At 40.3% G+C, this 27,574-nt stretch overlaps 1 protein-coding gene across 1 annotated transcript in view; it reads left to right on the forward strand.

Annotated features, from left to right (window-relative positions):
* The first annotated feature begins 318 nt into the window (after positions 1–318).
* Positions 319–27,574, forward strand: part of septin12 (septin 12) — a 49,093-nt gene continuing 21,837 nt past the window's right edge. Inside the window, exons 1-2 of the mRNA XM_086056707.1 lie at positions 319–590; positions 12,570–14,108. Coding sequence (XP_085912833.1) covers positions 536–590; positions 12,570–14,108 — 1,594 coding nt within the window. The 5' untranslated portion in view covers positions 319–535. The remainder of the gene's footprint in view (positions 591–12,569; positions 14,109–27,574) is intronic.

The following is a 27,574-nucleotide window of genomic DNA, read 5'->3' on the forward strand; positions in this document are numbered from 1 at the left end:
TGTTTATTAACTCCCTGAATCAATTTTAAAGGTTTACAAACACCAATTTCCAGAGTTACTGGCTTTCACTGAAGGACCCAGTCTCAGTCACTTGTAGCCAAAGGGGAGAAAACGAAGTGGAGGGGGGTTTGAAAGAGAAATTTGACTGAGGGATTTTTCCAGGTGTTGCGTGCGTCTCCGCCCACCATCCGTCCATCCCCCCTATCTACACGTCCCCCTCGGGTCCAGCCGAGCCTGGGGTCGGGGGTTGGAGGTTGGAGGGATGGAGGGTTGGCCTAAAGGGGGGCGGGCCACTGTGACTGTGACTGAGTGCTCGTGGAGCCCACTCGGACATAAGTGAGTGGACTGGACAGCAGCGGAAGCGCAGATCTCTCCTGCCAATTTGCCATCTGAGCGCGAATAGCTCCTCTTTGGTTTGACTATTCACTGTATCAGGAATTATTTTCTCGGACACACACACACACACAAAAAAAAACAACAACTTTATTCATCAGACTTGGAGTGGCATCACGGAGTCATCTTTACTTCAGACAGGATGTCGGCACTCTCCGTGAATGACCACCTCGAAGGGATTTTATCAGATTTTGAAGGTATGTGAAGTTGTAATATTGAATTGCTTTACAGCCGCTGCTGTAGTAAAAAGCAAATGTGTAATTGCACCCTTGGGCTGTTTGCTGATTGAGTACAAAGAGGAGCCTCTTGTCTGCATTGGGGCTGTAGAGGAGAATGTAGTGGCATCACTATTTAAAAAACAATTAACATCGAAAGGTCAACGTATCAATTGCTTCAGAGAATAGTAACTTTGTTTTCCTTATCTTTTTTTTTTTTTTTTACATGAGTGCAGTGACAATTGTTGAAACAAAAATCACATGTAATGTTATTTTAGTTGTATTTGTAGGCCATAGGAATTTTGTTAGGCCTGGAACGAAACACACTACAGTCAATAGGTCAACCCCAAAATGGAATGGTCTTTATTTTTTGGCACACCCTGTAGAAGTGCGTCATAATGTTATCCTTTTACTCAGCACCTGATGGATAACTAGTTTTGAAATCTGAAGTCAAGGAAAAGAGTTAATGTTTTTTAAAAGGGCGTTGAAAACAAAAAAAAGGTTACATTATCGGAATGTTGTTAAAAGTGAAGACAATTTTCGATTGCGGTATAGTTTCTTTTAGCAACAAAATTGAGGTAGCCTAGACACTTGATTTACTTTATCTAGGCCTTTAATTAGATGTGACGTGGCGGGCGAGAGTATTCAGTTTGACACTCGGGGCATTTAAAGAAACACTTTAAAGGGGGTGCTAGAATCATCACAGCATTTCCCAAAATATACCCATTACGTACTTAGAAATTACAATTGAAGTGACTTAACTCTGTGATTATTTGAGTCAAATGTAAACCACTCAGGGCAGGTAAGCTATCAACAAACAAAAATATCTTCAAAAGGATCCCTCAGTGTGAGAGGGAACGACTGCATCCCGTGAGGATACAATAGCGGCTCTTTAGCAGCAGGAAATTTGGCTTTGTGAATGGGCGGCCTGTTTGAGTGTGTTCCATCCCTCCTGCTTGCTCCTGATGTTCATGCTCTCTGCAAAATCCCAGCTTATCTCGGTTTGCCTGACAGTTGGTTTTCCACATTTCACTTCATCTTCACTGTTCTCACTGTATGTACTTTACATTTTCATTGTATCAGTGGAATGCACTGATACACTAAAGTGAAGCGAAGTTATTTATCCAACTTGTCATCAACAAAACAAACGAGTACACTGAAGGATCTAAATCTATATGAATGGCTTTATATTAGCCAACAGGTTAACGAAAAAACAAAATGGGAATTACACATCGCATAATCAGATAAAAGTCTCAGAGTCAGCGTGCCCTGATCTGAGCACGGGACCAGCTGGTGAAGATCAGCCCCATAAGCAGGGCCAGCCAGGGAGGAGACCAACCCACATTATGTTTAGATTTTGAAGACAGTGTAAATTAGAGGGCTGCATGTTAGACCACGCCCCTTTTCGGATGCCCAGATCTGATTATTGTTTGATTCCTGAACTTCAGAGATGGTAAAGAAAACTGAAGAGAAAATTCAATCGACTTGTGTGAGTCTTTATTTACATTGGATACCTTCTTGAAAGATAAAACGAACACGCATTGAGTAAGTAGTTGTTTTGTAAATTGCTAATTGGGCTTATGGACTCCAGACCTACAAAACATTCCAACAACACATAACGATTTTTAACTCTTTTAACTATTTTTTTAATATTCTGAGAGACACCACGCATGATGAGGTAAAAAATCCTCACGTGTGCTTGCTGACCAAAGCAGCACAAGAGCCCAATAACACCCAACACTGACCATCAAGAGTCTCATGCTCCAAACTAAAAGGCTGCCATCATTCAAAGACTAACCCGTGAGAGGCACCTTCGTGCCACAAGGTGTCCAGCCTACCGAGAAATACAAAGAAAAAACAGAAGCTAGGCTAACTGTTTATGTATCTGATAACTACAGTACAGTTGCAAACAGCCTCTCTCTGTCTTTCTTCCCACATTCCAAATACATGCATGCACGGTCATTTGAAGACTCTGGTGTGAATGTCAGTGTGAATGGTCACTTGTACCCAAAGTCTATGGCACCTCTCACCGAATTCAGATGGGTTAGGCTCCAGCAAACCCGTGACCCTATAAGGATAACTACTGTGTACAGATGACAACCTTGTCAAAACAGTTTCCATTCACATGGAGCTGTAAGTAACATACAATGTGCATGTCTGGCCAATAGTTGTCAACAGCTTGTCCTTCTAGTCCTAAACCAAAACTGTCTCTTTAGATTATGCGTCTATGTAGGCTAAGATTTTGATGTATGTAACTTTAGTAATGTACTCCGGGGGGCAAAGAGGAGTAAGGACAAATACTACTTTGGTTGTGATAGACTACCCTTTTTCATCATTTAGAAACAATCAGTGTTGTCTCAAACATTTGATTTCTATCACAGTACATAGCTGCTCTTGATCAAATCTGTCTAAAGCTTGAGGGTGAACAACGCACAAAAAAAGAGAATACAGTACCTTTCGTATGTGTAGACATTTCCATCATGAGGAGGGCAGATGTCAGAAGCAACACACTCCATTCCCCATCAGGGTGATCCATCTTGTTCTGAGGCCCTGCAGGGCCAGTGCAACAAAAGCTGCCCTCTCTCCTTTCATTCTTTACTCTCTTTTCACATTCCTCTGTTAAGACAGGTGTTGAGCTGTGCTTCTAAACAAATTAGTGTAGCCTTGAGCCATAGACTGCCACAGTAGCCTCTTTTTTTTCACAATTGTAAAAGGCTTTTGGACACCACAGACCATTGTCAGTCTTAAAAAAGTCAAGTGGCCAAGAAATCAAAGTAAAGCAATGTTTGCAAGACGCACCAATTAAAGCAGGGTCCGCTGATAGTGTAGTGGTACACACGCCTGAGTTGTGTGCGGGCAGCGTGGGATCGATTCCCGCTCAGTGACAGTGTCTATGTGTGCCCTGCGACTGGCTGGCGACCAGTTCGGGGTGTGGTCTGCCTTCGCCCATTGACAGCTGGGATAGGCTCCAGCAACTCCCCGCGACCCTATATAGGATAAGCGGTTTGGAAGATGACATGACATGACATGACCAATTAAAGCACACTATGGTGTCACTCCCATCTTGTAAATCTGGTGGCCATGAAAGCATCATTTCAGAACAAAGCAATTTGCCCAAATCGTTGTATTTTAAAAACCTGCCCCCATACGCCTTTGTCGAATATGTCCAGTAACCGGAAGGATTAAGGTTAGATGACGTAAAAGTAACTTAAAAGTAACATACTGTATGCGTATTGGTCCTCAAAATCACAAGGTAACCATGCTAACCCTTCGGTTATTAGCTTTTGTAAACTGGTGACCAAACATAAGCAACCAAAGGTTGCAATTGAAAGCTTTATAATTCCTGCTGTAAGGAAAGCTCTAATACTTTATGCTGTAAATTACATCAATCAAGTTGTCATCAACAGCCTTTAATACTCCTTGCAAACAAGTCAGAAATTCCATTCCATGTAAAGATCCTCTTAAAATCTTGCGGAAGAAAATGAACTGTGGTTCCTAAAGCAAAATGCTTTGCAGAGTGGCAATCAGATTTAACTGGTTTAAATATGATACGGTAACAGTGGGACAACTGTAGATGCTGGATTAGTATGATGTCTGTGGAATGTTGTCTGAAAGGCAGCTCCTCACCTTCACAGGATTCCATCAGATGAATAATTGATGCTGTCCAAAGGCGTGTGGGGAAAACTAAAGTAGGCATGGATGATTTTGTCATTTTACACCATTTGATAATTGGGTGTTGCATGAGCAATCTACATTTTCGCGTCTTGTTAATAGTGTCAGTTGGGCATTTTTTCGTCTCTTTGAGTAGAGTAACCTTGAAATGTGGGCCTTCCCTGTCAAATAGCTTAGCACGCATTCCTCCAAAGACTTGCACACTTTTTCTTTTCTGCACTCCAGAAGCCGTAAGTCTAGCGCCCCAAGAAGATGAAACATCATATTGCAAGTTTTGATTGAGATCACCGACTGCCCAATGGCCTTAATGTGTCTCCACCACATTACTCACTTCTCAAAACAACTGCTCAGTCATCGTAATGCGCAATGGTGAATTAGATTTTGAATCACTTTGGTTGTGAATCTGTTTAGGTCACTTGTCCACATGTGTGGTGCAATATGCAACCCTGGTTGCTGGGCAGAGGCGATTCTAAGGTCTTTTGGGGCCCCAAGCAAATCTGAAAATCTCTGTGCACCAGACACTTCGCAGCCAATCTGATGAAGCTTGAGAGGTGCTGCAAAGAGGAATGAGCAAATCTGCGCAAAAATAGGTGTGCCAAGCTTGTGGCATCACCTTAAAAAAGACTTGTAAGGGGCAAGTATCGCAAAGGCTGTGAATACTTACGTACATGTGATGTCTTATTTGTAATGATTTTACAAAAAAGAAAACGTTTTCACATTTCACGTTTCCAATAATGATTGGGTGTTGTGTATTGAAGAAAAAAAATGTTTTTTTTTCCAGTTTGGGATGAGGCTACTTTTCAGATGCATAGATAGATAGATACACTCTAAAAACAGTTAAAAAAAATAACACAATTTTGGGGCAAAAATGGACCAATCCACTAATTGAGTCAATTTGACCCATGTTCTTGTGTTGTTTTGTACAAAACAGCCCAATTTTGTTTTTTGTACAAAACTACACATTTTGGGTGTTGTTTTTGCAGAAAACAGGAAGTGGGGTCAAATTGACCCAAGTAGTGGATCGGTCCATTTTTGACCCAAAATGTTGTTATTTTTAACCCAACTGCTTTTAGAGTGAGATAGATAGATAGATAGATAGATAGATTACTGTGCAACAAAAACAGCTTTGAATCAGAAAATTGTTTTTGATTTAAAAGATACGACCAAATCAAATTGTTCCACTTTATATCTATATATCGAGATCCATATTGAATATTTTTTATTGGAGGGATGAACAGCCGCACCTAATAGATAGATAGATTCACAATGTGTCTCACTGTACATCATTTATGATGTGAAGTAATCGGCAATAATTTGCGACGCAATAAGAGTCACTTGTGAACCTGCAAACAAAGTGAAGGCACTTGATAGGCCAGTGAGACAACAGAGCATTCAGGCCTTTGAGTGACCCAGGAGATTAGAGGAGGCCAGGGGGGCTAAACGCTGCCTCGCAGTCCCTGTCACATCATGGTACCGCTGGAGATCAGAGAGGGTCCCATGACTTACTGACCCAGTCACCCTACACACACACTCACATGCTCGCAGGCACGCACGCTTGCAACTGTACGCACACACCCGCACAAAATCACGCACACATAGCGCTCGTTGTCTTTGCTCATGACAAAAACATTCCAACCTGCATTAACGTAGTGGAGCACATCAACCAAGGACCCAGACTGTCAGTGGTTGGAAAAATTATAGAGAGAAAGATGTAATACAGGGAAATGCATACAGTGATGCTCATACAATTCATTTGCTGCTCCTTACCTCATACTGTGACCCTGACAGTGTTTCCACCTAATTGGCTGCTGATTCCTTCCAGGGGACATCTGTCTCAAGTGAGTCCATAAGACCACACACACTCAGGTAACGCTTGGTGTGGATGTTGCCAGGCCATTCTTCCATAATGGATGAGAAATTGACAAGACATCAAAGTGTGCTGTCTTTTATTCAAACATGTCTGAAGTCGATGGCTCCTTAAGATGCCCTAATCATTTTATAGTGTCATTTTGTGACGTTTAAAGCGCTTTGTTACAGCTGCGGCTATTGTGAAAGCGCGATATAAATAAAGATGTGATATGATTTTAGCCAATGAGTGAGTGGAGACAAAACCATTAGTGTAGGTTGAATAGTTTTAACATTGTACTAATTAGATTTTTTTTTTTTTGTAACAAACCATTATTTATTTCCCCCCAAAATTTAAATTACACACGTTTACCCTTGGAATATGAAATGAAAGCGGGAATGATTTTGGCCCTTACACCTCGATGCCTGTCTGGGGCATTCCAAATTTCTAAGGGCACCACTTGAAAGACTCATGTGTAAGGAAGGTTTGGAAATTTTAACATGAAGAGTGGAGTTATTGCTTTTGATGCAATATATATCATGTATATCTACATTTTTGACAGTAGGGGGCAACGGTCATCATATACAATACAGCACTGAGTTCAGTTATTCAAGTTTCCTGTTTTATGACAAATAATCAAGTTTTACATAGTGCACTACAGCACTGCAACTGATAGCCTGACAAAACTACGCTGAAAAATCAGACTACACTTAAGAGTTCTAGGGTGCCCAGGCACCCTAATTTCACCATGGTGCAACTGAAAAAAAAATCAGAGGTTGCGCCATGTGCAACCTGCCGATGGAGGATGGAAAAACATGCATGGTCTCGGCCAATCAGAGATGTCCTTTTGTTAAATTTGAATGAACACTCAACACGGCTGACTACTCATTTGCGTGAGTAAACACGTGGTTGCTCCTCTGTTATGCAAAAAGCAGTCAGACACACACACTGTGGTGAAAATAAGAACAATGCGTGACAATATCATTGCGGTCTGTGGGACCAAGAGGTATACAACATAGCCAGCCATCAATAAGGAGCAATGAGGAAGCAAGGAAGTATCTGTGTGTGTCTCTTAAGTGTATTGACCACCGGCCTCTCTAAAGACCACAATTATTGCCTTTGTGTCTGCGATTAAGCTACAAGCAAAATCGCAACACTGGGATAATCGGAAGTATTCCACCACATCATGCTGTTGTTATTTGCATTGAAATCAGCCACAAACAGCAGAAGTTACATTTTTGACACATGGGCCATGTGATATCATATGTCTTATTTTTCAGGCAACAGATGCGTGTGAGGTAAATAATTGCCAGACATCTGAAATACTTATAAGCACCACTTACTACTTGTTGGGTATGAATGCTCGCATGGCTGTACATGAGTTGCCTGGCCCCGTGTTATTTTCAGTGTTAAAACATTGCAAAGGGCCGCTTGGAATGTGTTTTCCAGATGTGCCGTAACTAAATGGAAGTGGTTTTAATGCATGTGTCTGAACAAGTGTCATCACAGATACTGTACGGGACCGCAAAGTGTTTACTGTATGCGTATGTGTTATGGTGTGGGAATGTGTATTTGTACATACATGTGTGTTCACGTGTCAATGCACATGTTGTCTTATCTGTCAGGGTTACCTGTATGGAATGTGGAGGAAAAAGGTGGAGGATGGTCATGGACATGCCCAAACTGGGCCTCCTCTTATAGTTTGTCCACAGGATGAAATGGCTTGGCTCAGCTCTACCTGGCTCTACTCATCTTAGTTTGGCTCTACTCATCTCAGTTTCCAAATAGTACAGCAGGAAACTACAATTGAATGCGTTATGGATGGGGAACGAGGTCGTATGCGTTTGGTTCTTTGCATTTGGTTGTTGGCCACACTAAAGTGAGATTACCGCCCTATTTCCGTAGATAGGCGCACGTGCACTTGGTGTAGAAGCTGGCACATTTTCGTGCCGGCTGGGGCAAGTCTGGTTGGAAATTTGGCAGATCGTGCTACAGCTCGCTGCGCGTTCTGGTGGATTGAGGACATTTTCTATTACACGCCCAGGGCGCACCTCACCGTTTGGTGACAGAAAGTCGACTCTTTAGACTGTAGACTTTTGGACTTTAGACTCCCCACTCCTCACGCCCATGACCCGCACTCAATACCGGATCTTGGTAGACCGAGTCTTTGCCGCTGCTGACCGCACCCTCTGGAACTCAATCCCTCAACCTATCAGGAACTCAGACTCTTTAGAAAACTTCAAATCTAGAAATTTAAATTGTATTTGTCCGTTCATGTTATATTTCTACTGTAGTAGGTTTAACTAGAACTACGTCAAGTAGTTTTAACTCGATTGCAACCCATTTTTCCTTAAATACCAATAGGTGTTTCAAATATAGTATAATAAATAAGCAATATTTGTGGCGTAACGACAGAGCAGGTAAGAAAGTATTTGGCATGCACCTCCAAATCTGATGCCATTGGCGCAATAGCTTATTATTGCTGTCAAATGCAAACATACATAATATGCTGTTATTGTGCAATGTTGAAGAATGTTTCCCGAATCATGCTGCGTTACTTGTTTTCATAACAATGCCACCCAGTGTGTGAGTTTCAATAGTGTTCCGGCATTCCGTAACGGAGATGCACTTTGGGTACGTTGCTGTACTATTCTGGTAGGGCTATTTATACAGAGATACAGCCCTCCTGCTACCCCCACTGATGCCTTATCGCTGAACATTCTGTCACGCCTTTCCTTCTTAAACACAGGCCTAAGATGGCAGTGTCAAAGGAACTATTGTCCAGTGTTTTGACTTTCCTTTTTTGACAGTCATTCAATAGTCAAAACTGACGTCAAACTCTTCCGTGTCAGGGAAGAAGTACAAGACTGCATTGTACAATATACAGTAAGTGATCCTATTGCAGTACAACCACTTAAGTTGAACACAAACCATTCTGGGGTACTGGTTGACCTACAATATTTGATTTTTGGAAAAAAAGAGAAAAATAAATAATCCATTCCATAGTCAAACTGTTGCCATGAAGAAAAAAAATATTATCAAGCAGGCATTTTTTAGGTAACCTACAAGTGTAATTCGTTAAGTGTAAAAGTGAGTTAACCAATTTTATATTAAGGTTAAAACCAATAAAATGCTTGATAAACACCAAACACTTTAAGGCATTCTCCAAATGGGACACAAGTTTGAAAATAAGTTGACTGTATATGTCAACGGGAAACGTAGAAACAAAATATTTACTAATGCATAGTGCTGATGGAAACCGCCGGAGTCCTACTGCTCGAATGGAAGTGCGCTTGTTCCAGTGCACTGTACGTATATTCTTCTCCCGTTCTTTACTTGTCACCCTTTAAGGCTGGTCAATTCAAAGGGCGGTCAAAGTTTTTCTTTAATTAATTAGTAAATCTATATTTTTGGTCAAAATAATTGGCATTGTATCATTTCCTGTGGCACACCTGATGATGTCTCAGGTCACACTAATGTGCCACGGCACTCTGGTTGAGAATCACTGCTCAAAAGGAAATGTATTCGAAAAAATCCCAATGACTATATTGGCGCTGTTGGGAAGAACTTTAGTTTGACTATGATTAATGTTTTTAATAGTTTATTATTATTATTATTACACCTCCCACCTCTCATAGTTTTTGTTTGTGTGTGCATTAAAGATACAAAATGACTTTGAAATGATCTGTTTGTATCAGATTGGTGGTCTATTGTTAAGAGGAGAATATGAGGTTCTGCACAACTGTGAGAAAAGAGCGAGCAGAACCTAGGCTAGGTAGAGCGTACACAAGCATACACACCCTCACACACACACACACACACACACACCCAACGAAGCGTAGCAATGCAGAGACCTGATGTACATTTGCCACCGTAATTATTTCTCTAGGCTCTAGGAGGGTGCCAGCAATTACCTGATACCAGGACTCTTTATCTCTTGTACTGAGGGCAGGTTCCAACTTGTAGCCTCAGCCAACTCAGTTCACACAACCCTCAACATGCACACAGATGCACGCAAGCACACACACATCCACACACACTTCCCAGCCTGCCTGGAGCCTTCCGAGGCCACGAGTCTTCACAGGAAGGAGCTAAAATTGGGCTTTGGTGTGTGTATGTGTTTGTATGAAGAGAGAACACAACCAATGATTATTTGTGTACTTTTTAATTGCGTGATTCAAATTCTTTATATATAAATACCAGAGCAAATGCTCAGAGTGAGTGTAGCTATTCAACATTGCGCGCAAGTTAAGCGCGGCAAGCTGTCGAACTTTGCATGGAGGCAGGCTCGACAAAAGGTTTTGGTATTTTCACAGACGCATGCAGTTAAAAACAGGCATTTTGGGACAGTGACTATGTTTATATGCAGTCAATATTCAGGTTAAGGGTCAAAATTGCGATTTCTGAAACATTTGGAATAACCTGTTTACATGTGCATGAGCGGACAGAGTAACTCCCACATTTGAGTAACCTGATTTAATCGGCGACGCACGAACATCGTGACGCAAATAGATGTCATACTTGCTACCGTCAATAAAACACATTATATTCATGTCACTCACTCGCACAAATGAAGCAGACGGTTTCCTCTTCCCTCCAAAAGTGCGGTGTCGTACTTACTCTGGCTTTCGCCATGTTTTGTTGATCACTAATTGTGTATTTCAGGTGGGTTGCGCGCATCAACCACATACGTAAACCACATATGTACTGCTGTCATATTTACCTCACTCAATCAAAAAGTAATGAGTGTTAGGTATCATTTTTCAACTAGAATGCTTTTAAAAATAAAGACCTACTGTACCTGACTACACATTTAGCAATTTAAGATTGAAAAAAATGCATTTAGTTGAGATTGATGAAAAGCTCATTCATTAAATTCACTCAGTAGCTATGTAACATTAACAAACTGTCAATACGCCCTAAAGTCAATGAGTGTGTCTGTGTGGAGCTGAGAGGTCACTAGTCCGGCCGTGCAACATATAGAGACTCTTTGAGTCCTAACTCTATGCAAATGGTTGTGCAGTTATAGTTTAGATTAGTAGGCTTAGTTCTATGGTTTCACACACACTCTTACCGCTTCTAAAGCGTAAATGCCCTGCTCTGTCTAGGTTTTTTTTTTTTTTTCAACGGGTCTGAAAGTGGAAGGGTTTTTTTGTAAATAACACATCCATTATTCCTTCTGAACACTGAAACGAGGACATGCACATTTGCTGTGGCTAAAAATAATGAACTTGATATCACTTCTCTAGCCAATTGTACAATTACTGTACACAGCGAAGACCCATTATCTCCGTAACTCAAAATTTCCACCCAAATACACCATATTACAAATATGCATTGATAGTCACGCACGGCTCGCAAATGGTAGTTTCAATTTTTTTACAATGTCTGAATCGTTCCTGTGTTAGCATATCTTTAATTTGGAACAAGCAAGCAAGAGAAAAAAAAATAAGCAAAAGTCAACACCATCCTCTTGTGTACTTTGTTCAGTTAAGCATTCAAAACGTAAAGGTCAATGCAATACAATTAACACAAAATTCAACAAATACAATGAGTCAGAAAAGTGGCAAATCATGTTTTTCCAAGGTTAAGTAAAGTTGGTATTTCAAAGAGACTTTAAGATAAAAAATATGATGACGATAACATTCATTTTACTTCATCATTTTAACTGTAAAATCTAGCATCATTTGAGCTAACCACTCATGCAATCATTCTGGTGTTGTGTCGTGTTGCAGTTGTTAGGTATTGGTAACGCAAAACCTCACAAAAAAATTAAGCCCTGACCTCAATCCCCCCATTGTGTTTTTTGTATGAAGGAAGAGTGGTTGTGTTCAACAGAGGAAAGGGACACCATTGCCATACAAAGGCAAGTGTCAAAGATCATTCAGGCTGAGAAACCTGAACAAAAGAGAGAAAAAGAAGAGGAAATTAAATATAATAATATGAGCTTGGACAAAGGCACAGTGTATACAGTATATCTATGGAAGTTTAGTTTAAAGTGTGTGTTGGTGAATAGTCAAAGATTAAAACGCTAGGTATGGATTCATATTTCTTATTTTTCCCCCACAAGTTGAAATTCAAGTATCATGAATCACAGTTTATAAGAAATGCCCTTCAGCAAGCCCAAGATCTTTTCTTGCATTTAGTAAAAGGAAACCTACTAAAATCAACACATTTCCGGGGTCTTGATTAAGAATAACAAAGACTGATACAGGAAGCAGGGAGTAGAGGCAACAATTGAATGTGTTTGGACTTTATAGGGTCTTTGTGGTGTGGCAACCAATCTGATCTTATCTTTCGTCTTCCGTAAATGCTATGGAAAGTTAATTTGAAAACTAACTCTGACATTTCATGCCTTTAAAACCAAAGCCTTAAATCCACTTTTATGATTCAGTCAAGAGTTTTTGTTTCCATTTCTAACAAATAACTGTTTTTACTTGCAGCCTTGAAGAGATCCTTTGACATTGAAGATGTGGATGACATACCGTCCTTCTCCTCGGCATCCACTGCCTCCTCCCCCGTCTCTCCTTCGCCATCCCATTTCTTCCACAGCCACAACAAAGCCAGCGAGGATAGCGGAGGAGGACAATCTCCTTCTTCTTCTTTCAACAACATCAACAACCTGGGCTCTGCAGGGTACCACACCCATATCAGCCGGAGTTCCAATCCCAGTCCGGTCCTCAGATCACGCACAGTGGTCAGCAGTCTGTCCTTCAATCGGGCAACTATGAACAAACCAGCCATTCACAACAGCAACTCCTCTGTGACTCGAGCAGCATCCTTTCAAAGCAGGGTGAACCCCAACAATGGGTTCTCCATGTTGCGTGGACCAGGAAGTGACAATGACAGCCTTCATAGCTCCACTTCCAGCCTTGAATACTCTGGAGTTGGTGGAGGTTCACTTCATCCTAACAAGCTCACGTCGTATCCGAGTCCTGTGCCCCAGGGTGACTACCACCAAGTCCAGCCCCAGCTCTCACAACAGCAGCTACAAGCAGGTAGTACATTGGGAAATAACCACAACTTGAAGAAGTTCTCTTCTCATGGTACAGTTTTCCACTCAGCATTGGACCAAGGAACTGGATTGGCTTTGGGGGCCCCAGATCCTCACGGGATTAATCTCGGCTCCATGCCCAGCCTAGCTATTCAAATATGTGATGGACGAGAGGGCATGCCAGGTGTACAAAGAAATGTAGACCAGGTTTGTCCTGGCTTGAGATATACTAATTCCACCTGGAGTGGTCGGCTTCAAAATGCCAATCCCCTTGAAGTTGAGGGTAGCTGCGGCGCCAACAATCATCAATATCCTGGCCCCCAAACTACCCACCCCAAGGCTAAAGAGACTCCGCGTCTCAGTAAGTTTCCCTTGGACCTGGATAGCTTGGTGAGCACCACCTCCGTTACACACCCCGCTAAATTTCACAGACGACCGATCAACTCCAACCCTCCAAAGCCTCCTCCAAGGGGCACAGGGAGTCTCCAGCATCACACCACCTCCCCAACCACTTCGGCAAGCCCATCAGCTTCCCTCAGCAGTCTTGATAGTTCTTCCAATACCCCGCCTCTCTCCCTTCACCATCCTCTTTTGCCCTTCTCAAGTCATTCAACCACAGGCTCCAATCCTGGTCCAGAGGTGAGCTGCTCACCAGTGCCCATATCTCCAGCCCAGACTCCGCAGTTGGCCATCCTTTCCAGGCCTCAAGTTCTTCAAGTAAACCCTGTCACTCCCGACTCGTTTAGTCCTTCCAACCCCAGAGCGACTGGCTCTTTGGAACATTGCCCCAGTGATGTCGGAGATAGTGTTGGGTCAATTTTACAACGGATTGCCTCCTTCACCCGGCCCGTCATCGCTAATACAAGCCAAGCAACCGTCATCCAGCCTCCTGCAGTTCCAAGCAATGGACCGCTGTCTTCTGATCTGGGCTGTCCTGCAGAGACCACGCTTATGCCAACAAGGGGACATGGCATGAAGAAAAATAAAGGTAAGAATAATACAATAATACAAATGTATTATGTACTTAGCATTTTAACATCACTCATTACAAGGAATTGCTTTTGTGTCTGCAATTTGAATAAGTAAGTAGACCAATTTTGGAAGCTTGGGACCATATGGGTTCCCATTTCTTCTAATCTGGTCATTTACAATCAAGTTACGAATTCAATTCAGTCCATGACCCAGTTTGTAACTCGAAACGTTCGTAAAGCAAGGTAACTTTCAGACCAACATTCTGTGTGTAACTTGAAAAGTCGGTAAAAAGGGTCATTTGTAACTTGAGGTTCCACTTTTTTTCAAGAGTGAGAGAGTTGTGAAATCTAAACAACTGGATAAAACCCTTCCACTAATACTCCACCTAAACACCCATATAGATACACTCCACAGTTGTGGCATTTCTATCTGCGTGTTTGTTTTTGTGTGAGTGGGTGGCTAAGTGTGAGTAATAGTGTCTGTTTAACAAATGATGACAGGGGACTTCCCTCATGTCAGCTAAGGAAAACAAGATAAGGTTAGCAGATGAGTTGGTTACCACACCCATTCTAATAGTTTCCTTCTCTACTGAGCTATAGTACTGTATATAAACACACAGAACCACACACAGTTCTACACTGACAACATTGATCTTTCATTCTTTACCTATGTTTGCCGACAAAGACTATGTCAGCAGGTGGCTGTTTTGTGCTTTAAGATTTTCACTTGCAGCTTGCCACATGCAGACACATTTTTGGAACTGTGTTTTTCCACCTCTTTGAGCATGTTTGATATTTATAACAGCGAAAAACCTATTGTAGTTCACAACCTCTTTGCCTTGGGCCCCTGCTTCCCTCTGATAACAAAGTAAGCACAAGTTGACAATTATATCTAAAGTTCACCACTCTTCAAGATGTTTTGCAACAAGGTTATTTTGAGTCATTAAACCAATACATTTGGGGAAGAAATATTAGGTTGTAAACCATATAGCTGGTTATTAAACATGACTTGGTGAATATGTGACTTAACCTTTGGCAGAGATGAGGCATTGGTTTATTGGTTGTGGTCCTTTTATTTAAACCGAAGAGACACGTTGCATGTTTACGTGAAAGTCTAGGAAGGAGTCCAAAACATGGCCGGTGGCTTCACAAACAGGATGCATGTGTTACAAGGCACCTATCTGGAGTTTCCCCTTGCTTCTATTTCAAACTCATCACGACACCAATTCCTCTCAGATGAAAGACAGATGAAAAATTATACATCAAGCAGGATTATACAGTATCATCCTCCTCATTGCAGTTATGCAGTACATTAAGCAATGCCTGATGCTGATGGCGGTGACACATTTACGCATATGGTTCGCGTGTTTGCCTCACCGTCAGAAGTTCTGAGTTAGAACCTCTGAGCATTCCAAGAGAAGTTTGTATGTTCTCCATGTGCTCCATGTTGTCCAGCATACTCTCACAAATTTCCCATTGAACTAAATGTGGGTGAGTTTTTTTATATATCAATTATAAAATATCAACTGTGAAAAAAGTGAAAAAATCACAGACTACTGAACTCCTGTGAAATTCCAAAACTTGAAATGGAATGTTGTGGTTTGAGTTTATCCAAGACAAGCGGATTACGGTACTTTCCTTAATTCAAATAGAACCTTAACATCAAACATCAATAGAACCGTTATATTTTCATAACTTGCATTTGGCAAGTCTTATGCTTTTAACATGATGTTCTCAAGGTTTTGGGATGTGCATTTCATTAGAGTTCACAAATGTATAAGTTGTGGCTCGCTTACTTTGGATGTGAGTGTTGTTTTGATTGGTCATGTCCAGTCAAGAGTGTCCTAACAGTTGAACTGCCATTTGGTTACTTATATTTAGTCTAACAATGAGAGTCTCCTTTTGGTTGGAAACTTATGTTGCTATAATTTATACACAGCATTCCTGCATTGTACACTTATCTTCATCACCACTTTCATTTCATCAGTGTACACACCATCGGTGTTTAGACTGTAATTAACAGACAAATACTTTGTAATGGACCCCACTTTGAATTATTGTTTTGCTATTCTCAGTGTTTTGCTTAAGATGGTTTGTTACCATAAAAACATCATAACAAAAAAGTTGTCCCCGGGCTTTTTCCTCTTCTCTTTTCCTCTGCTCTTGAAGTAACACACAGAGGAAAAGAAAAGTCAGAAAGGAACAGAGTGAGCACAAAGAATGAAAACAAAGAAAGAGTTAGTGAACATCAGACGCTTTGTGCCGTGTGTGTTTTGAATTACACAATAGCAGAGATGGGAACGAGTCACACATGTGCAAGTCTCAAGTTATTTTTTTTCTTAGGTGAGTCAATTCAATGCACAGGTTATCTCATGTCAAGCCGTGTGATCAGTCAAGTCGCCTTATTAATGAGGTCTTACCTGCATTATCTGATCTTCATAAAGAGAGAAGACCAATGAGGTCAAATATTGATATACTATAACATTGAATACCTAATTCATCGAACCTGTACAGTGTACAAATATACAGTAAAATGCCTCTCAAAATAATGCAGTCCAACGCCATTTCGATAATCATCATGTAGTTTAACATCTTAGTGTCAATCAAAAAATGTTTTCGGCTTATTAAAAAAAAAAAAAAAAAATGAGTGCAAGACTACACATCTGTTTCTTCGGAGATGGTCACAATGTGTTCAAAGATAGACGTGCACAACGTGGCCTCATCATGGCTGAAGACCTTCGAACATTCCCCGAGGCCCTCCACAGCCTGCCCCCCACCCCCTCCCCACCTCAAGACCAGAACCCAGAATTCTGTGATATCACCCATTGTCCTTAACGAACACCATGTTCTGACCTAAGTATGTTCATATGTGCACTTGGCACCTAGTACTCTTTTGGCTGCAGCGCAATAATCGACTTTGTGGTCGTGTCGTCGGACTTGCTTCGAAAGACAGATTAAGCAGAGGATATTTGTAATATGGTGTTTAAATAGTAAACACGTGGGTGAAATGTGACAGGAATTAGAGAAGGGTTTACTTACAAGTTGCAGGCATAGGGCTAGCCTGCTAGCTCTTAGCGCTACTCCATGGTAACAAGCAATCCGGATGATTTTGACAGCTGACAAGTTTCTTTGCAAATGTTATTTAAAATGAATAAGTCCTGCAGTTAAGGTTTCAAAATCGTCATCATCCATTCCTTTGGAGTCAATTTTGAAACTGACCGGCCGCGCTAAGACCAACACGTATCCAGCCAGTGACCTGTCTCATTTAATTGCTGGCCAACAGAAACCTTATGTGGAACGACCAAAGGCGATCCACTTAGCTATATTGTGAGCTGCAATCCGCTTAACTCCGGGATATCTTGGTTGGCCTACAGGTTTCGAGCGACGAGGATTCGAGTACGCCATCTCTCTCCCCGCATTAAAAATGTAATCCTGCAAAATAATTCACCTTTTTATTAAATGTACCTGCAATCTGATTACGTGTTATTTTCTCTGTAACCGTAACGGAATACTGTTATATGTTTCTTGTATCCTGAACATGTAACATCACTACATATTTACTGTAACTGTCCAAGGCCAAATGCTTTATGTACTAACTGTTGAGTTCAGATAGATGTATTGTATACGTTTCAAAAAATGTGGTGAAATTATCATAACTAGTAGTAGCGGGGACATTTTGAAGAGAGTGAGGTGTGCTCAAGCAGGGTCTAGCTAGCAGGAAAGGGCTTGGAAGTTAAATGTTGCTGAAAACACTACTCTGTTCTCCAAAAGATAGAAAATGAGGGGAACAGCCAATCAGTATTTTTCATCCTTATTTTTATTTTTTCATCCATCCTTTTGCAATACGTAAATCCTGTTTCCTGTTAAATAGTTTGAAGCGGGTCAGTTTTTCCTGTGCTAGCCTTTCACCCTGCCGAGTTTTGTTGCGTTGTGTTTTGTTTGAACTAGGGCTGTTCGATTTTGCCTAATAAGAAAATCCCAATTATTTTCTCTCAAACCCGATTTTACGATTATGATTACGATTTCTTTGTAACATAAAAAAATTATGAAAAATGAAGTACTTTGAATGTCTTTTATTTAAACTTAATTTTTCTTTCTTGGAACTCAAAATGTTCAAAATGTATGAGTCAATTTAACTTAATACACACAGAACAATCCATTGGGATTAACAGCATTTTACTTACACATTAGATTTCAGATCTGTTCTTAATTAAACCAATAATGAAAGAAGAAAGTGCATATACCATCTGAAACAAAATCATCAACATGAGAGAAGGTAGACAGTCAAGTCTGGAAACCAAACAGTCTGTCAGCAAGTCATTTTGCCAACCAGCCAGTGACTAGCCTTTCACATTTCTCCCTGGTCTTACTTAAACATAAATCAATGATTAGTGCAAAACTGTCACTCAATAGTACAATGCATTGTCAAGCAAGCAAGTCAAATGGTGTCTACTGAGTCCCTGATGCTCAAAAATACACTACAGTTCGGCCTGCGGTCTTTTACGAATGTTAGTATATTCCCTCTCTAAAAACACAGTCATGGTTTGACTGGAAAATGTGAAAAGATGAGCAGTGATTAGCTGTAAACCCAAACATGTCTTTACAGGGTCTGGGGGTCAATCATTGCGACCCTCACTTCGTAAAAATGCTCTCATAAGAGCTCACACACAGCTCCTCAAAGGTAGTTTACACTTCAAAAAGAGGGGGAAAGACCCAAAAATGTGAAGGAGGAATGATTCATTGTAGGTTGTAATTCAGAGGTATGAGTAAAACATAAGAAGCATGAAAAGCTAATTCAGTACTTCACCTGTAAAGGGAGTGCAGTAAATCACAGCATCATCAGCAGATGGTGCGTGAGAAATTTGAAGACTAGACATTGCTTGCTGCTCTTCTTCAGTACACCTTCACAACCCCTTACAGCTAAGACATTTTTTTTCAAGGACCCCGTCCCATAATCCAATCCTAACCCCAATTAAACATCGATATCATGTGCATCTTTTTGAGCATCTTTGGCCAGAAAGAAAATGTGCAGAAAAATGTACAGAAATGGTCCATCACAGACCATGCCTGTGGTTGTCCCCCGAGTCTTACATCATTCAATACGATACAAACATATTTCATGTTTCAGGAGTCTGCTTTGAGATCAGAGGGAATTTTCTACCTTTATCTCCTTCTTGTGTCAAAAAGGGATTCCTCATTTTACACATTTTTGCCCCAGGCTAGACACAGGTCTGTACATGCCCCAGTGAAACTGCAATTTATTTTATTTATTATTTTTTTGCGAAGAATTTTCAAAAGAAAATGGGTCAGAAAGACTGTCCAATTTACTCACTGAAGTCATGTGTTAAAGACAAAGGGTGGGTGAAAATGTGGGCTAAATTGGGATGCAATAGTTGCCTGCAGCTCAGCTCGTCTTGGATTTGTTTCCAATCTGCTCAGCTGTCTTGACATAGGTGCCCTTTGACCTCTCAAATTGAAAGCAAGGTCCTGTGTGCTCTTCACACCTATTGAGAGTGTATCTGTTGCGAGCAAAGGCCAACATGGGGTTTCGGGCTGTGTTTCTCAATGAATGATTTTGGGGCTCAAAATTTAGTCGTAGATCTATTCTTTGGTGGATGGCTATTGCAAAATTACATTTGCATCTGATAACAGGATGACAGGTCTGTTTTTTTTTTTTTTTTTTTAATACACTGTAACCTTCTCAATACCCCAGTGAGTTTCCTCTCATAGTGTCAGCAGTAGGGATGTCACGATAATGTCCTGATACAATAATTATCACGATATTGTCGGGAGGTTGGCAATATATCAAAAGCCTATGATATCATATGTTTGGGTAGACTTCCCCTTTAATTATGGAAAAACGCACATGCCAGAAAATCTTTCCCAACCTGTGGCTCACCTCAGTCAGGTACGTGCCCCTTTGCATGTTCCAGTTATGTCACATCACTGACACTCTATATCTCCTGTCTGTATATTTTTTTTTTTTTTTTTTTACTGGAACTCCACCCTAACCTACATATCTGGCATTATTACAAACAATTATCCCTTATCCAGTGAGATTCAAGACAAGGTCATTCCCATGATGTGCAGCAGCAATTCCTTGTAATGTGGTCTTTGGCCCCAGGGTGCCTGATCATTCATGTCTAATCCTTCTAATGCAAGACAGTCAGAGGGATAAAGAAGAAGGTAGATGAGAATGAGCAAAGATGGAAAGCGTTGTGGATGAGAGACAACGAGGGAGGGAAGTGTTAGTGAAAGGATGGAAAGCAATGATGAGATATTAAATTCCTCTCTTTTATACCCCAAGGGGAGTAATGTTCACTAGTTGGCATCATTACATGACTTGAGTATCCATGGCAATGCTATGTACATGATTTGTAGAGAGTAAAAACAGCAGCTCACGCACAAGCCTATTATATTATATATATTATATTACATATTATATATTATATATATATGAAAATGGATGAATGGATGGATGGGCGATTGTTGCTGTGGCTAGCTCAGAAAGTCAAAAAAGGGTTGAAAAAGGACCATTGACCTTTAACAACATCAGCAATGTTGTCTAAAATATTCTTCATTTCTTTAAGTCTTGTTGCACAAACAAGCCATTAAAATTGAAAGACACCACTTGGTTTCATTGTTCCCTGGAGAAAATGGAAGCTTTGATGTGAGAGCTAAATGGCCAAGCTGTAATTCATGCATAGAAAAGAATGAAAATAGAATCATTTCATGGTCACACTGTTGCTATCATAAGACCTCTTTTAAGTGGTGAGGCATTTTTTAAAGTATCATTTTAAGAATCTTAACTTTGTAACATCCATCCATCCATTTCCAAACCACTTATCCTCACTAGGGACATTCTTTTCTAAAGTTAACCGCTGTTATTATTGAGACGTAAAAATAAATGATTCAAACATAACTTTATGATAAGAGCATAATGCTGTCCTTTTTTTTTTTAACACAAGTAGCCCTGCCTTATCGTTGTGAGTCTCCTTAGAAGAAACATGTAAATCCCCTGTAAAGATTTCTGCATAAATTGGTTATAAAATATTATATTTTCTGTCAATATACATCTGTTTAATCTAACACTTTACAAGCAATTATATATTTTTATGTTTTGACTGAATACATGTAAACATCACAGTGTAGGGTGGAAAAAGTACAATACAACACAATACGACTTTATTTATATAGCGCATTTCACGACAGCTACAGCTGTAAAAAAGCACTTTACATGAACAAAATAGCAATAATACAACAACAAAGACAGTGAAAGCAATACATTAAAACACTTTGTTGAACCTGATGGATTTAGTAACTGGTTGAGCCTCCTTTGACAGCAATAATGTCAACCAACATTTCCTGTAGTTGCAGATCAGACCTGCACAACAGTGTTACCTCCCGGCTTGTAAGGAGTGATATAACAACTCAGTACAATAGGGAAGTCCTTATTCCGACAAAACAAACAAAAGCCGAAGAAAATCGTGCTCAGGTGCTTGCCATGTGGCTATTGGGTCTGGGAAAGAGAGACTGGGAGGAGCTTGGAAAGCCTTTTAACATCATTAGGTCGGTCACATGATGCATCTGCCAGGTCACCTGGGAAGCTCCACAGAAGGAAAAGATTACATGCAACAACGGTCAGAAGGAATTTGGGCCAATTCCTCTTTACAAAACTCTTTCAATTCAGTGATATTCTTGTAGATGTTTGCTGTAAATCTTTCTCTTAAGGTCATGCCGCCGTCGATTTCTGACTGCTACTCTCCAGAAGGTGTATTTTCTTCCGTTTAAGTCACTCTGTTGTTGATTTACTTTTGTGCTTTAGGTCGTTTTCCTCTCTTGGGCTTCAATTGTCAGACAGCTGGCCTTAATTTCTCCCACAAAAGGTCTTGATAAATTTGGTAATTATTTTTTAGGTCGAATATAGCAATGTGTCCAGGCCTTGAGGTAGGAAAACGGTGTAAAACCGTGATGCTCCCTCCACCAGTTGGGATTTGCTTTTGCAGTCATCTTTACGGAAAAGACGCTCCTTGGGAGAGTAGCAACTCTGAACTTTCTCTATTTATAAACAGACTGTCTTAACATGGACTGATGAACATCAAGGCTTGTTGTGGCTTTTCCAGCTACATTCACATCACCAGTTCTTTATTGTTGGTACTGCATGGAATACAGAGTGGGAGAAAGATGTTACAAAGTGGCCTGATGCTCATCTTTATTTAGTGGAGAAACCAACTTTTACACTAAGGAGAAACTTCTTTGGCTGAAATTTAAACCCTGTTTACTTTTTACTCTTTCATACAGTTATATGAAACAAAAAAAGGAGAGCACTTGTTACCTAGCGTAGCGTTTCGGGCTGAGGTAAGTGACAAAAGTTAGGAAGCCATAACATACACGGCAACTCGCAGCGAGCACGGCTGGCACTGCTCGTTGCCATCTGGTGGCGCTTTTTTTATAAGGTACCGCCGGATGACGTTGCTTCGAGGCGACACACAGGTGAAATAAATAGAACTAACTAACTGTTCGATCTTCCTTCTTCTGGGCAATGGGCGTGTAGTATACTGAAATAAATACTGTCCATTTAAAATCAACCCTAAAGCTCATGTATAAAATTACATAATTGACAAAGATAAAATGAAGGAATTTTTTGCTGATTATAGTTAGTTAATTTTGTAAACTTAAAATATAGTTTATTTTAGTTTTTTTTTCCAAACACTCACATTTATATTTTATTTTGTTAACGAAATGTTTTTTTCTATTTTTAGTTTTTTTTTTTTTTTTTAATTATAACTGTTGGGCCACACAGTACTGTACTTAACTCCACAACAACAGGAAACAGTAACGTCCGCAAAATACCACTGCAGGTAAAGCCTTAGGGCCTGACTCATCTTTAATAGAGCCTCTTCTGGGACGCTTATGTGAGATTGGATTGCCAGTAGTTGTCTACTAGTTTTCAGATACACAGAGACATCAACAGGACACCCTCCCTCCTGACGTACTGAGTCGAGTTGGGAAACATGGACTGCAGCTGGGAAATGGCCCTTCCACAGACATGTTCCATCAAAGTTAGCTTATTAATCACCCTGCCATGACTAACTTGTGTAAACCTTTTAATGTCTGACTTCTACAGAACCAGAGAGCCTTCTTCAGTCCTCACAGTCAACGGTGACATAACAATGATGTCATTTCACCATGCCTAATGTACGTACGACCTATGCATGCTCCACACTGCTCAACAGTGAGGTTCAAGTAGTGTTCAGACATGCAGGCAGCCACTCTAGCACCTTTGCACACTTTTATTTAAATCAGAGATCTGACAGGTCAAAGAAATGAAAGGTTTTCAGCTAAGGGAAAGTAATTGCTTGCATAAAATGTGACTTCAGTTTAGCATTGTCACAGCACATTGAAAAATATTTACAATAACTAAAACGTCTCAGCCTTTGTGATCCTAACAGTATACTGTGACATCATAATAATGACTGTAAGCAGGGGTGCACATAACAATTTTGGTGTGGATCTGAAATGAGAACCAGATGTTATTGTTTAGTGCTCATTTTTTTCCTGACCAACCAACCTTACGTGTGAACTTAAAGACATACAGCACATCTGGGCAAATTAGTTCCCGCGGGCTACATTCAGCCTGTCCACAGTCTCTGTAGTCCTTATGGAAGAAAAATAAAACATCAAGTTTGCGCTGCATTTATTTTGATCCGCACACGGCAGCAGTGCAAGTGAACAAAAGTAGCGACTTGTCCTCAGTGTTGCCCACTGAAAGATGTTCTTGTTGTATTTTGTGATTTCTCTGACCATTCTATTGAAAAAACTAAAATGAAAAAGAGCAGCTCCAACTGCGGTTCTCAGGTCAACAATCTTATTTCCTGCGCAGTTGAGGGGAGAGAATTATTTGTCTTGGTCATATGGGAGTTTTAAGAATGGCAAATAGTGGTTTGTGCTCATAATGTCAGTGCATCTTAGGATTTACATTTTTTGTGAATGTTGATTAAATAGTGATTTAATGTTAATATGTCTTCTATGACTGATTATATTCTTTCCTTTCAAAAGTTTTCATTTCAGTTCTTATTTCCTAATTATACCAGGACTACACATGCGGCCACTTATTTAATACAATTTACTTCTTATTTTTTTATTTTATTTGAACAAAAAGAACCAATTAAGTTAGCATGTTGGTGTGGCCCTCAGCAATCTTTTCTGTTCCTCACATCACCACTTTGTAAAATCAATTGCCCATCCTTGAATTGTAATATGAGACCCTGTGATCAGTTACTTGATTGGGTACAATTTTCTAGAGCAGAGGTCTGGTACCCAATCTTTTTTTTTGCACTAGGGACCGCTTTCAAGTAAAGACATATTTTGACGGATCATCAAAGCCACGGTTCAGCGAGACCGAGATGACCGTCTCGTCTACGCCCGCGGGACTTATGAGACATATGTTACTGATGTAATTATAAGGCCAACATCCTCTTCAATTAATCTGAATGTAAAATAGGTCAAGGGAGGAAGTTACCTGTGTTCCACCTCAGCCCATCAAATAGGCCATAAATGCCTTGACTTTGAGGAAAAACCCAAGATAAGCCTTATCTTCACTACAAATGTAGGTGTGTCTGTTTGCATGCATATACTTCTCTCTGTGGTCACATAAACTCTCTGACCTCAGAACGACTCAAAATGTTTCTGCACTTTGTTTGACTTGAGAAAACAAGTTGTTTTATTTATTATTTATTTGCAGTGAGGATAAGCGGATTGAATGATGGATGGGTGGCTTGTCTTTTGTAGTTATCTTCTCCTGTCCTTCCGATAGAGTGGTACACCCCTCCACACCTCCAAATAAAAGCCAAGTTTCATCATTTTTAAATGAGACCAAAATTACTACAATGTACCGTACCAATGATAAGGTGTGTTTATAGCATCGAGTTTTGAGACTGTTTTCCTATGCAAATACAAACAAAATAAAAAGAACTTGGGATGTTATCAATGGTTAAAAACAACATGCCCTGATTATTTAATTGATAACAAGACGTGGCGGCCATATTGGATAGGGCTCAGTCAAACTTCTCCATCATATCTATTTTTGCCTTCATATTCAACTCAATGAAATCACTTCAACATACCTATTTCGAGAGGAGAATGCATAGATAAGAACGAGTATGGTGGACATACGGTATATTAATAATATTATATTACAGACAGGCTACAGTGAAGACTACACTCATCGCTCTTGCTCTCTACCCGTTCTTTAGAAAGAATAACAGTAAAGAGTGATGATTTTTCTGGCATGAGTTCGATCCCTAGCTGGAGTAACATTGTTTACTTTTAGCTTTAAAAAAATGAAATGCCTTTCTTAATTCAAATGTCGTGTTGTAATTTAGGTACTCAACTCGACTTTAACAAAATCAGAAGTAAGGTGCTATGCTTTTGTACTCTTCAGCCTTCTGTAGCCCTGACTTTCTTTAACATCTAAAATCGCTCAATTCTAAGGTTTGGATCAGCAGCAGAATGGAGCTTGGTTGTGGCAAAACTGCACAACGCTGCTACACAAGCACACAAACTGCTGAAAATGCAACTACTAAAACCTCAACTATCCATTTAAAATACTGAATCTGACCCAATATCCATGTTACCATTTAGTGTCAGGCATCTCTATTCTTTTCTAACAGTCTACATTAGGCCATTAGGTTTTTTTTTTTTTTGTTTGTTTTGTTTTTCAGCTGAATAATATTTCAGTGTTGGAGAGGTTGTCTTTGTTGCTGTCGCGTAAGAATAGACCTGGGAAATGATTAATCATCATAGAAATGTGCACACAAGAGGAAAACACAGAAAGGTTGTGACTTTCCTCAAAAAGCACATGTGGTACACAAGGAAACATTAGGTCATAGACCACATGTGTTTCCTGAATCTGATCACCATCAAACACATGTTGTTTTCCTCTCATGGTCCTATCAGATTCCAGAAACTCTGCTCTGTCTGTCTGCATGTCTTCTGCATCACATGTAAAACAATAACATAGGAGCATCTTAAAACACTAATACTATTTGAATGAAGTAAGGCAGCCCAAATAAGGGCTTGTTTAGTGGAGACAACTGAAAACTGCCATGAATACTACTGGCATGTACATTTAGCTGGTCACCGTGTAGCCACATTATAAACACAATTCCCAATTATTGGATAGTCTGGTTTCTGATGATGATGCTCCTGTACAATCCAGAAGCACTGAAGTATGAAAAGAATGACATTGTTTGATGTGGCAACATGGGATGTGAGAAAAGTTGTAAGTCCAGTGATGGTCACTGCTTTTATTACCGGTCTTTAAAAGGACATTTAACTGACTGTGCTGCTGTCCAGCTGAAAAACGGTTTTGGATGAGTATCAAGCTCTCCTTTTAAGATCTGAACCTTTGAACCATGTTAGTGCTGCCAAGAACAGATGGTTGTTAATTCAATTGGTGCCATTTTTTTTAATTAGTCCTGGCACTTGGTGTTACCATTTATGGTTCACGTGTCATATCCACTTTCTATCGTGCGTATTATGCTTTAGCTGGAGCCCAGCCCATCTTTTGAGAGTGTTGTTAAACCCAAGACCAGAGGTACAGTTACATCAAAAGATGCGCGGTCCATTTCAACAGTTTTACATTTAGTTTATTAAGCACGATAAAACCAGTCAACCAGTGTGATCGAAGATTTCTTTAAGTAGTGATAGCTCCTGCCCCGTTACAGCAGTGCTACCCAGAAGGATAGTATGATACGCTGAATGTAGTAGGCAGGACTGGCACATCCAGACAAACCAGCCATTCTGAGTCACATTCACACTTGAGGGTGCACTCACAGTAGGCAAACTGTCATGCTTGGGCCCACTTGAAACCTAAAGTCTAGGATATTTGCGTAGTACATGTGCTCTGAAGTCAAGTTTTCCCCTCCTATGGCTCCTTTGAATGAGGTTGGCCATGGTCTGCTATCGTTGGTCATTGGTAAAATGTAAATTGTGGGTATTGGTAAAAAGTAGACTTTCCTCCCATCCGATTGGCTGTATCGAATTGCTCCATATTTTGCACTTTATGTTGCTTCCTTTGCATATGACACAAAGTGAATGGCTTATTAATAACACAACATTCGGAGAAACTGGCGATTGAGGGGCTTCCAGCAATTGGGACATGGCCACCATGACACCTGCACTAATTTGTAAGGTTTAAAAAAGTGAGTACAGAGGGATTATCATGACTGTGAGATGTCATGTCTAACAGTCTGGCAGTTGAGCATTATTAGACGGGGCGAGCTCCAATCTTCGTTGTCATGTGGAAACAGTCGAGAGCCTGTTGTGAACTGAGTCCTTTCAAGCTGTCAACTTGTGATTGTATCTGCGAAGAAGCATGCTAATGACTTATTAACCCTTGTAAAAATGTACGCCGCTAGGTTAGCTGCTTTCCCGTGATTGAAAAGTCTTTTATGCTCTTGAACAGACATTCTCAGAGAAT

Source organism: Filicampus tigris, chromosome 16 (assembly GCF_054856515.1).
Source record: "Filicampus tigris isolate MCC_2025a chromosome 16, RoL_Ftig_1.0, whole genome shotgun sequence".
Classification (NCBI taxonomy): domain Eukaryota; kingdom Metazoa; phylum Chordata; class Actinopteri; order Syngnathiformes; family Syngnathidae; genus Filicampus; species Filicampus tigris.